Genomic DNA, 13,100 nt, shown 5'->3' with positions numbered 1-13,100 from the left:
TCAGTTAATTCAAACAACTAGGGATTTTCCAGTCAAAAAAAAAAAAAAAAAATTCCAAGTTAATACTTTAGCTGTCATGAATGTAAAAGAAACATAAATGTCTTTGACGAGCATTGGCAACATGCTGGCTTGTCAAAAACATGGGTTTGCTTTTGTCTATTAATAATAGTCTTTATATATACTGTTGTAAGATACAAAAATTATAACTAAATACAGCTGTTAAAATTTAATGAATCTGAAGTTGATACAACTAATTATAAAGTATAACACAGGACATCTTGAGAGAGAAAATGCATTGTTTTACATCTTAAGCCCTTTATTGACTACAATGCAGAACATTTTATTTTAAGACACAGTGGGTTTTGTTTTTGTTGATGTTTTCACCAATTCAACTGAAGACGAAAGTCAAGACAATCAAATGGTAACTAGTAGCAGCCTATCAGTAAATGAGAGCAAGTATAGAGACTGTTCTTTGGACTGAGGTGAAATCAATTAGTCAATAAAGGCTTTTCCACTGTCTAATAATTATAACATATTAACAGTCGCCAAATAGTGTTGGATGGGACTCCTCTAGAAATAACTAAAGCCTTTCATTTTATACATGAAATAGCCACAAAATGTAGATGGGTTACATCAACTCATTGGATTTGCCCATCTTAAATTACTCTGAGATTCAGAGAAATCAAAATTTCATCATATGTTGTGCAACAGTTTCTTCAAATACTTTCTCATGCTCAATAAAATTAACATGTCATCCAGACACCCTTTAATCTCAACACATGACATATAAATGGTCACATCCATCATACACACATAGATGATTAGAAGACTTGAGGACTACGCAAGGATGGCAAGAAATCACTTGATTCTTCGGTTATGCCCTAGTGACAAATATATATTTCTTGGCAACCAGCCAATCAATTTTGGAAATAATGTTAGCCCATGACCTAATACATTCTAACAGCCTATCACTCGCTTTTCATGCACCATTAGGGCCGGTCACCAATCTCCTGCTGTCTTTCCCAGGCATACATTCCTTTCTTTGGAAACCTGAAATGCCCCTAGATAAATGTGCCCTTCTCCAGAGAAACACATTTCCCACTCCATTACAAATCCTGACTCAAACTAAAATTAATACAGGCAGGCAATTGAGGGCTCTTAGAAAACTTCCTTAAAAATGACAAATGTATGTGATGTTAACACTATCCAATGTATCTGCATGCCACCTTATTAAATTAAAAACACCTGGTGTATTTATACAACATGTTCAATGGCTTACAGGTTAGGATCCTAGAAACAATACATGTCTTATAGCAAAAAATATACATATAATAATCCCCCTATAGTTCATATAAATGATGCAATGTTTTTGAATATATCTATATATATACACATATATACTCTGTGTGTGTGTGTTTACAGAATCGGGCACACAAATACTGCAGTCCTTCATTGGCTCTTCCGCTTCAGTGTCAAAGTCACCAGATTTCAGAGTCTTAAGGATCGAAACAAAGGTCACCGCTGGGGACAAAGGACTGGCTTGATGCACCTTCCCTTGTGAAGGACCAAGTTTGCTGGACAGTGGCACCCAGCAACGCATGGCTTGTTGCATGGACCAATTTCATTCCAGTTGTCACAGGTCTTGATACATCCCGGACCACAGGTATCGTACACAGCACCATGCTTACACTGGGTGGCTGAAAAAGAGAAGGAGACAAAGGCATAACATGGAGAAAGGCCCCATTAATTCACCCTCAGCCAGATGCCGTTCTTGCAGGCTCATGACACTGCATGGACGTTTCCATAGCTCAGGATCACATCTGCATTTTAACAAGAGAATGACAAACACCCAACATTCTTCGAACACTCTGGAAATCAGCTACATCTATAAAAACAAATGCAGGTAGATTTGAGCAAGAATTTATCTTATTCTTAGATAAGATAAACTATAAATGTGTAAGGCTATAGGAAAATCTTTAAGGCTATTTAGTTATTGTACAAATAACTAAATAGTATAAAACATCTGCTGCAAATAGTCCTTTCAGCTATTGAGCTGTGATGAATAGGAATATTTTGTGCAACTACATCAATATTCAAATATATGAAATTACCCACAGAGAAAAAACCTACCAAGGATATTGGGAATGTGTGACATATTTTAATCAATGTAATCGTGTGTTAAATTAATAAATTTAAGGCATGTTGGAGCAAGACTGGGGTAAGCCAAATAGAGAAAAGTCAGATATGTGACTGCAGGGAGGACAGCAGCTGGCTGGGTCAAACAATATAAAAATGATGATGTTGCCACGTCACAGCCAATTTACTATCTTTATTTACTTAGAGGCAAAATGATTTTGACAAAATTATGAGAGATCCTGAAAATTCATGACTAGACTTGTCAGAAAAAAATAATGCAAACATTCTGGAAGTTTTCTGACACACAGCCATTTCCATCTCAGTTACATCCAGTGACAGTCGAAGGGGCCGCCCCTCATTCCTCAAGAATAGGAATGTTGACACAAGTAGGAATTTAGATCAGGGACCCTCCAAGAACACCAATAACAATTCCATCTTCATTTAAAGTTCCTTTAAACAAAAGTAATAACAATGGAAGACATTCTCAGCTTCAATGCCTCTATTGTTTATGCTGTTTGCAGAATAATACCTGGTAAGGAATCGTGTAATTGTAAAATTTAAAGATAGAACTGGTTTGCCAGCAAACGGGCCTCACTTTGAGTCTTTCAAGTTATGCATTTAGAGTTGCCACAAAATGTTGATCTTTGATCATATTTAAGTAAAAGAAAGTTAATAAGCACCATAAAATAAATTCTATGAAGGCTTCTCAAATATCCATTGCACTGGTTAGAAACAAATGAGAGAGCATATTCTATCCAGCGAGTAATCAATGACTTCTCATCAGCTCTTACTATTCAAAAACCAAGTTGTATGAAACAAAACTTCTAAATAAAACCAACTTTAAACTACTTGACTCTATAATGAACATTTTTCTGTATAGATTCAGAGTAAGCACTGGTGCATTATTTATTTATCCCTGCCTCAACTGTTAACTAAACCATTGACTCTAGGTAAACACCTGCTCTGAACAAAGTCCCTGTACCAGATGCTTTGGGGATAGAGGTAAATGACATGGCTGCTGTCTGATACACCAGCAGAGGGATGAGTTAGTAGCAGCTAATTACCAGTCACTTATATTGAAACATCCTATATCATCTATGCCTTATTGATTCCTACACCTGGCTCACTCTCAGCTTTCTGAGGTGCCTTCTCAAAGGTAACTTCCTATTCAAAATAACATTTTCATATTCACTACCTCTTTTCCCTATTTATTTCTTCTTTACACGTACTACTACCTGACATCGTATCATATTTACTCTGTCTTCCAACACTAAAATGTAAGCTCCTTGAGGGTGGAGTTTTGTGTGGTCCCTCACTACATCTCTAGCACACACATTTTCTGGCACTTGGCGAGCATTAGATATGAAAGCCAGCAATAAATATTTGCTAAATAAAGCTGTTATGAAACAGACATAACCACAACAGAGAGGGGATTGGAATTTTCCATTTGCATCTCAGGATCTGTCCTCTACCCCCTCTTTACCCTGTTCTGTGATCTGTGCCCTTGCTCTTCTCTACAGATGACATCAATGGGCTCCCTCATGCATGGTGGACTCCAGTGCCTTGATCTGGTGCCATTATCTAGCTTGGTGAATGTCACCACCATTCACCCCATCTTCCATTCTTCTCAACTGAGTTCCCAACCTTTCCAACTGAATTCCCACCTCTTCTGTGTGGATGGGATGGATGTTCCTTGATTGATAAGAAGAGCACCTGCTGCTTATCCCATCACTGCATTTACAACATGAAATTGTAGTCATCAGTTTCATCCTCTCATACTCTTTCTCTCTCTCTTGCTACATACACACACCAACTCAAATATAGGCTACTAGAGGGGAACACTGTTCTGTTTCTTTACCTTCTGCAGGAGTATGGTGTTTAACATTTAGTACTCAGAGGACTATTGGGACATTGAGTGGATGGATACATGGGTGAGTGAGTGGGTGGATTGACATAACCCTTCCTTTAAGTCTCTCAATTTAGGCTTCTGTGATAATCTTTTGACTTTTCACTGATCCTTTCAAAGTCCTCTTTTTTTCTCTTCTCAGTGACTAACAGAATACCCTATACATTGCATTTGCTTAATGATTTGGAAACATCCAAGCTGAATATCGTATTTATACAGAGTAATTGTATTCATGTGTTGTTATGCTTCAGTAGACTAATGGTGGTCACAAATGGAAGTTAGGATCACCTGGGGAACTTCCTGATGCCCAGACTTCATCCCAGATCAATTACATTAGAACACCTCAGGGTGGGATCAGGATATCAGTAATTTAAGAAAACAAAACAAAACAAAACACTCCCCCTTTCCTTCCGACCCTGCCCCACACTGGCAATTCTAATGAGCGGCCAAGATTGAGACTTGATCCTGCAAACAAACCCTACATTCATGCTTCAGTCACTCAGAGACTCATTCCTTTTTAGCAACTGAGAAGAAAACTATTTCCAAAGTAAAATTAGGTCCTACTATTTCCCAACCTCTTCTACCTCAAGCCCTACTGAAGCACTTCCCCATCCCAGGGCACTCATCCTCTTTCAGCGTTGGTTGTAGGTCGTCTGCAGGAGTACCCTTAACTTACCCCTCACTGCCTCTTGTCATTTGCACCCATCCTGGATTTGCCATTCTTCTTTTCTGCCCCATCTCTTTCAGAACTTGCCCTACTCTTTGTCATAGCAAATTAATCTTCTCCCTGTCTACTTAACAACAAATATTCCCTAAACTATCAGATTTATTTTCTCCTTCCTTTCACCTCCAGACTTTGTGGAAGAATTTACAGTCATTTTAGCCTAGTCTTCTGCAATTCATTAATGTTGACAGCTCATCTTCCTCACCCACCCCTTGACTGAAGCAGTTCCCTCCAAAGTTTTCACTAATGTTCATATCCACCAACATCTTGCCAACTCCCATTTTCCCAAGACCACTCTGCAAAATATTTGGTCTTTGTGTCCATTTTATCTTATGACAGTGAACTCTTCTAGTTCTTCTGCTGACTCCTGGAGACACCTCTCTCTCTCTCGGGTTTCTTTACCCACTTCCTGGCACTAAATGTTCACATTACCTCCTGGAATCTCCCCCCGACATTGTTTTCTCTTCTATCTCTCTCTTCCTCAATTACTACAGTTTTATCTCTGACTTCCAGTTAGAGACCTCTGAAATCTATTACCATTAGTTCTGATTCTTTTCCCAGTCTAATCAGTTTTATCTTAATTCAGATGTCCCCCACTTCAAATAGGTTTCTAGATATCCCCCCAAGATGCCTTCTCTCCTCTGCAACCCACAGTACTTTTAATGTTATAGTTATTTGCTTATTTGCTTTAATCCCTTAATTACAGTACAGCTATAGTTCTTAATCAGAGATATTCATAAGAGTCTCTTGATATGCCTTTAAAAAATATTTATTTCTCAGCCCACCCCTAAAGGTTTTTGCTCTGAATCTGCAGTGGTGCCTGTGCAGCTATTGATTTTAAAGTTTCTGGGGGTCACTGTGACAAGTACCCGCAGTTGAAGAGAGTGTATCGATGAGGCCTGGGCTCTTGAGGGCAGGACTCTTATCTTCTGTAACCAAAGGTTCTGGCACAGGGACAGGCACGGGGGAGCAGCTCAATGCATGCCTCCTGGATGGGGATTTCATATTAATGATATTCAATCCATCATTCCTTTTCCTAGTGTGGATTTCATCTGGCCAATCTTGAGTTCATTTTCCACTCCGCTGCTTTCAGAACTCACCTTACCCTCTTTCAACTCACCTTGCCCTCTAGAGGCTTTGCTCCCCTTTAAGTCTTGCAAGGATTCCTGGTAGTATAAAAACTTCTCAGCAGCATTTCTTCTTTCCCACCACATTCTTTGTGTTTCCCTGACTATTCTATAGCTATGAAGTCTCCCATGTTTTTTCCTCTCTCTGACCTCTCAATTCTTTCTTCTAGTCTACCTTTCAACTTCTTCTAAGGCATCTTACCTTTCTACTATTAAGGACTGGTATGTCCCTCACAGTCTACAAGTCAAAAGTAGACTGCAGGAAATGAAAACTACTAGAGAAAAAAAAAGAGATCTCTCTCTCTCGTATGATCCTTCATCCTATAAATACCATCTCCAATTCAATTCAAATTAAATCAATAAACATCTGCTGAGTATCTATGTGCCAGGCAGTCTCTTAAGCCTGGGGAATAAAATGTGATCAGATATCATCTTTGTCCTCCAGTTACAGGAGGTTGGGCTTACAACCAAATAGGTAAAGCTGATGTGTAAATAGATTCTTAACAAAATATAAGATGTATCACATCAGACAATAACAAGGTACAGGGGAAGAGTAAGAGAGAAAGACATTAGTTCAACACTGAGAGTTGAGTAGAGATCAAGGAAGACTTGAGAGAATGGATCCTGTGTAAGTATCAAGTGAGCAAACTTGATTGTCATTGTCAGACAGACAATGACAGGGAGAGCTTCCCAGACACATAGAACAGCAGGAACAAAGGTAGGGGTGCAGGCAACAGCAAGGTACTGTGGCTTAATCAGGGAAGGGTGGATCCTTGGTTTGGTGGGTTGGAGACATGGACCTTGAGGAGGGCAGTTGGTAGGAGAGAGAGGCAGAGAAGTAAGCCAGGGTCAGAGACCACAAATGACCCCACAAGCCTTGGCAAACGGAAGCCTTGGAAGGGTTTTAAGCTGTGGAGTGACATCACCGGATTTGCCTTCAATTCAGCACAGCTTTTAGATTATCCCAGAACACTAACACTGACCTGAGCCCTCATTTACCCTCTGTGAATTCAGTTGTTTTTTCAAACTTGTAAAAGACATAAGATCATTTCTTAAAACATAGGTGTGATGTGATGGGCACACATGTATTTTAAAAGGATCTATTTTGTTAAATAGTTAAAAAACAACATGGCCGGGTGCGGTGGCTCACGTCTATAATCCCAGCACTTTAGGAGGCTGAGGCAGGCAGATCACCTGAGGTCGGGAGTTCAAGACCTGCCTGACCAACATGGAGAAACCCCGTCTCTACTAAAAATACAAAATTAGCCAAGCGTGGTGGCACATGCCTGTAATCCCAGCTACTAGGGAGGCTGAGGCAGGAGAATCACTTGAACCTGGGAGTCGGAGGTTATAGTGAGCCGAGATCACACCATTGCACTCCAGCCTGGGCAACAAGAGCAAAACTCCGTCTCAAAAAACAAACAAACAAAAAAAAAACAGAGATCTGCCAAAGTGGTTAGGATTAGAGTGCATTTATTCTCAAAGGGGCATTAAAACCGCTACAGGTGAAACATAAAAACATTATGTGCCGGCTTTATCAATACATTCAATCAGCATGGCAATGTGCCTTCTGGAACTCAACCATCTCCACATCCCCCTATAGGGTGCTGAAGGTCACCATACCTGACTTTATCTCTTGAACTTTTACAGGAGGCATCCAGTCAGTCAAGAAATAACTCAGTGTATATAATTAGGGCAGAGTTGCTGCAGGGAAGGAGCTAGAACCATCTGGGGTTTGCAGAGCCAAACAAGGAGGAAGAAAACTGTTCACATAGCCCAGCAAACCATCCGTTATGCTACAGAAAGACAAAAACACCCACGTTTCCAGCACCTTTTCCATGTATAAAATGTATGACTGAATGTGCAGTGACAATTAGTATCAGTTATAGGCAGGTGGCAGACATTCTGCTAAGGATGACAATGTAACATACAGCAGACAAGATCACAACACATTTAGAGTCAGAAGGTACAGAGTAACAACCACCAGTGATAGGGAACAAACAAATAGAAAATGGAAAGTCACTAAGGTGACTAAGATTTAGATACATATTTTGATGAATTAGTTGACACTAATATAAGCACATAAATATGCATTCTTTTTTTTCCACAGTGCTCTTGGGTCTCTGTGTTCTCATAATGATTAAGGACGGGGCAATGATGCAAGCTGACCTGGGTTCAACTCCCAGCTTCCTTGCTTCCTAGCTCTGTGACTTTCAGCAAATTACTTAACTATTTTAAGTCTCAATGACCCTCCGAGTAAAATGTGGGTAATATAATGTTACCATATAAAGTATTATGGGCATTATCAAGATAAAATATAATATAAAATGCTAATATAGTCCTTGGGGGAAAGGAAGTGCTTAAAAAGAGTGAATAGTAATATAAATGATTATTATAAAACTTTTATATACTTTCACTATAGCCCTTAGCATATTACATTTTATTTAGTAATTCCCATGCTAAATTAGGGTTCCGTTAGTCCTTTGTGCCATAGGTGGCGGGCACATATTGTGTCTATAGTCATGACAGTGTTAAAATCCAGGCTGGACTTTAAAATGTCACTGGTTCATTTAGAGTTTCTCGCCTGGCTGACTTCTTATATGTTCAACTTCCAGACTTTTTGCTCTGGAAGATTTCTCCTTTTTGTCTTATGTGGCCTCAAGTGCCGTCGTGAGTCAAAGGACCTGGGAGCTAAAAACAAGTAAAGAGGGCTTTTATAGTGTTCAGTATTCTACATGAATCTGAACTGAATCTACTGAGACATGCTACAGATCTGTGTAAATTTATTTCTTCATGTACCAACTGTCAGTCTGTGGAAGTTCATAATGTGTGTGTGTGCATGTGTGTGTGTGTGTGTGTATATGTGACAGAGAGAGAATGTGTGTATCTAAAACGTTCCCCTCCCACTGAACTTCATTTGATGGAGTTATACTTCACCCAGATGGCTCCACTAAGAACAGGTAAATGGAATCTTTCAGGAGCCATATTCCTTTTCCATTAGAAAAGTAATTTTAGCTCCAGAGACTCAGTCCCTGAAATGAAGATGCTGACATGAAATGTGTAGTCCTCAAATGCAACGTGTAGTCCTCAAATGCAACGTGTGCACTGAAATGGTGCTAAGTATAGCTCTGGGCCAGGAAGAGAAGGATCATATATCCTGTATCTAATATGATCCCAACAACAGCACTACCACAGCTAATCAAATTAATAGAATTCTGCTGAGCCCTGCATTATACCAGGATGGTTGGCTGGATCAAACTTGACTCCATTTATTTTATTCATTTTTCCAGTAAATTCAAGGGAAAGGGGATTCAAAATAAAGGGAGCTAGGAGTATTCAAGATGGCTGGAAGGACCCAGTTCTTCAAAAACCTCACCCTCACATATTCTACCCAGCACTGATGCATTAGGTTAGAGGTGGACAATTTGCCTCACCTTTTAGCAGCCTCAGCCACACCTTAAGTGAATTATTTTTATCGAATCAATACTTCTCTGAGAAGGGCAGCACTGATAGAGTGGCACACTTGCTGTGGAAGGTGAACTCTGATATAAAGATTGGACTTGGGTTTGCAGAGGTGGGGGTGCAACCAAAATGGAGTCAGAGGAAGGTGAAAGGGCTCTGGTGCTTTTCAAAAAACACAGACTAGTGACTGCACCAAGGGGCAGCTGAGGAAGCTTCAGCAACCCCCAAAAATCCATCATCCTACCTCCCCACAGCCACCCAAGTAAACACACAAACTAACTCAGGGGTTTCAACACTGGCTGCAGGTCAGAATCACCCAGGGAGTTTTAAAAGGTACACAAGGCCAATTGAAGAAAGACATCAGGGCATAGGGCATAGTCTTAGGTTCCTGGTTTATTTTTTAAGCTCCCAGGGTGATTCCAATGTCCAGCCAGGTTTTAACTCACAGGTCTAAGTGAACGCAATGTCTGTACACTGCAATCACAGCTTCAAGGCAATTCTTAATGCTTCTTTTAACCAGTGACCACTCTTATCTTCAACCAATGTAGACATTGTGGAGTCAGCAATGGCATGGGTGGCCTTCTTTTCTGAGATGTGAGCTAAGGCTATTAAGACTAGGGTAGCATGCTGAAAATCCCAGTCTCTTTATTTCAGGTAAATCTGGCCCTTTAAAAACAAAAATTTGCCAATCCTTGAACTAGGTGACAACTATTCAGTCATTTCTCCTTCAAATCTAAATAACAGCAGCAGCTACCCTTGACTGAGCATCTTCTATGAGTTGGACACTCTTTGAGATGCTTCAAGCATATATCACTAATGTTTGTAACTAGATAGCAGGTATTATTGTAAAATTGCAAATTTCTAAAATCTAGACTCTCTCCCTTCCTCTCCACATGCACTGCCACCATCTTAATTCAAGCCACCATCAGGTTTTCACCAGGACTATCACAATAGCTTCCTGCCTAGTACCCTGCTTTCAATCTTGTCCCCTTCCAATTTATTCTCTGTCTAGTATCCAGGGTCATCTTTGGAAAGCAGAAAGAGGCTTGCTTACAAGCTATCAGAGGCTTCCACTTCTCTTGGAATAAAAGCTAGACTCCTTTCAAAGCCCTGCCAAGTCCTGCATGATTCAGCTACTGCTCCTACTCCACCTTCCTCTTGCGCCCCTCTTCCCCTAGCCCACCTCAGGCTCAAACCACACTGGCTCCTCTCCACTTTGAGAGCATGCTAATAATTTTTCTCCTACCCTATGCCATCAAACATGTTTCCTCTGCATAGAATGCTTGCCCTTACTCCCTTCACTCCTTCAGGGCTAGGCTGAAATATCATCTGTAGAGAAGCCTCCCTCTTCATCCCATCTCAGCCCTCTCCAATGGTTTTCTATCACTCTGCCCTGTTTGTTTCCTTCCTCATACTTACTGTAATTTGTAAGTTTTTATTGTAGAGTTATGTTTTTGTCTGTTTCTCCCACTAGGCTGCCACTGTGTCAATGACTGGGGCTTCATCTCTTATACTCATGAAAGTACCCAGTGTCAGCACAATGCCCAGTACCTAGCCACTTTGTAACAAATATTTATTGGATGAATAAAGAAGTCCATTTTACAGATATCAAATAAGCTAATTTACTTGCCTGAGGCGACAACTATTATAGAAATCTCTCAGAGGGGAAAAAATTCTACTAGGCTTTGTATAATAATCTCTAAAAAAAAAAAAGTATCTTGCTTATCCTGAAGACCTTAAATGACTGTAATTGTCCCGAATCTCCTTTGCTTCACACATAACCTAAGCCACAGCTATAACCGCCCATGAGCTAAGTATATCCAGCTGGTAGTTTGAGGTCAAGAGGATTTTGCAACAGTGGAAATCTTTAAATTGCTTAAATATGCTTGTCACAAAGCATTTATCTTAAGTGCTGTCTACCTTGCCCAGTGGGAAGTCCCTGTGTTTTATCAAGTAGCAATCCAGATGGGCTACTGGAAGGGATTTTCCTCTGGCAAGGGGGCATGTGGCCACTCATGTCAGCATCCACAAGTCTCCTCCATTGCCATCTTGGGCATTGCAGTAAACTTTTGATGGGTAGATCCAGCAGGACTTTCTTACCTGCACAATTCTGCTGAGGCTCCCAGTGGACTTTGATGCCCTCTCTCTGGCAGGCCCGGGTATATGCCAAAAATGACTCGCAGTAACAGTTTTTATGGACTGGACATTCACACATGTCTGTCACACAGGACCTATAGGACCCAAAAGAGAGATAGAAACATTTAAAAATATCAAACCATAAACACCCTAAATATAACTTCAGAAAGGGTCGTAGATGGGAAAACCTGATTGGCCCATTAAAATTTGCTATTTTAGATTGGAAATCTAAATTGGCAAAATTCTGCGTGGAACTTAAGTGCTGGATACCTTTGAACAGTGTGATATTAGATTTCCTTTCCTCTAGAGCAAGATTATCCAATAGAACTTGCTGTAAGGATAGACATGTTCTAACATCTCCACTGTGCAAAGAAAGCCACTCTCCATATTTGGCTACTGAGCACCTGGAATGTGGCTACCACAATGGAGGAACCGAGTTTCTAATTTGCTTTAATTTTAATTAACTTAGATATAAATAGCCCAATGTGCCTAATGGCTGGCTACCCTACTGGAATACCATCGCCATCTTGTGACAAGCACTGATATAAAACTAATAGACTTTACTGCAGTGTTTCCAAAAATGATAACCAACTTGATGAAAACACAAAATCCCATGGCTTTCTGAAGACAGACAATTAGAATTCACTTCTGTAATATCTTAGAATCTTAGTCTTTTAAGGAACACTGAATCTTCATTCTTTAGAATGTAAAGTGACAAATTCTAAATAAAGCAAACATTTCAGGTCTCTAATTAGACTGCAAGATGAACAGAATTGAATCAAGGTCTCTGCAGCTGAAATATGGAAATGATGGACCAGGACATAAATTGAATGGAAATGCAAACTAACAAATTTTTAAACATGTTGACCACAAAGACATAATAATGGCCTTACATTAGTGTATAATATTACAGTTTACAAAATGCTTTCACACGGAGCCTGTCACTGGATGGTAAACAAGGCATAATACAGTTTCTTGTTCCATAAATGAAGGGGTCATTTTACAAATAAATACATGGGCCCAAAGTCAGCACTTTTAAGTGGAAAAGAGCAAATTAAATTATATCTCCCAGCTTTGAAAGAGTGTCCTTTTTATTATACTACACAACAATCTCATCTTCTTCTTTCAGCAAATTTACTGCCTAACAGTTTCCAGTTAACATTTATGCAAGAGGCCTCCAAGACTAATAAAATTAAACTATCCTTATATTTTTCATAACCTTGTTCAGCAAACTCCCTTCCTCACAGAAGCTATTCAAGGCTGAACACAGAAAAAATAATATCCAAGAGTACAAGCTGCACTTACGATCTTGAAAAGTGATCATGACGCTGCCACTGGACACTATAATGTCATTTTCCCATGGTGCGGGACCTGTGCACAACTGATTGTCGAGAGCAGTCAGCTACCTCTGGGTATAAAATCGACACACTGTCTGCTCTAAACAGGAATTAAACAGCAAAAAACAGATTCAAGGAGCAACAGACCCACAGTGAACCCACAAAGTTATTGCAGCCCAACACTCAACGGCACAGTTTTGGGAAATAGGAAAAAACAGGGACAAAAGAGGAACAGATGTAAAACCCAAAGAGCCTCCTTCCATGTCAAGGAC

General features: G+C 39.9%; 1 protein-coding gene across 2 annotated transcripts in view; it reads right to left on the bottom strand.

The window, feature by feature from the left end:
* Positions 1–293: 293 nt before the first annotated feature.
* Positions 294–13,100, bottom strand: part of BMPER (BMP binding endothelial regulator) — a 249,361-nt gene continuing 236,554 nt past the window's right edge. For both annotated transcript variants that reach the window (XM_009452884.4, XM_054655539.2), the window contains 2 exons: positions 11,456–11,586; positions 294–1,697 (listed from right to left, as the gene is read on the bottom strand). In XM_009452884.4, the coding sequence (XP_009451159.3) occupies positions 1,516–1,697; positions 11,456–11,586 (313 nt within the window). In that variant the 3' untranslated portion in view covers positions 294–1,515. The remainder of the gene's footprint in view (positions 1,698–11,455; positions 11,587–13,100) is intronic.

The sequence above is a fragment of the Pan troglodytes genome, chromosome 6 (assembly GCF_028858775.2).
Source record: "Pan troglodytes isolate AG18354 chromosome 6, NHGRI_mPanTro3-v2.0_pri, whole genome shotgun sequence".
Lineage (NCBI taxonomy): Eukaryota > Metazoa > Chordata > Mammalia > Primates > Hominidae > Pan > Pan troglodytes.
The sequence above is the reverse complement of the archived record's forward strand: the minus strand, read 5'-3'. Positions and strand labels throughout refer to the sequence as shown.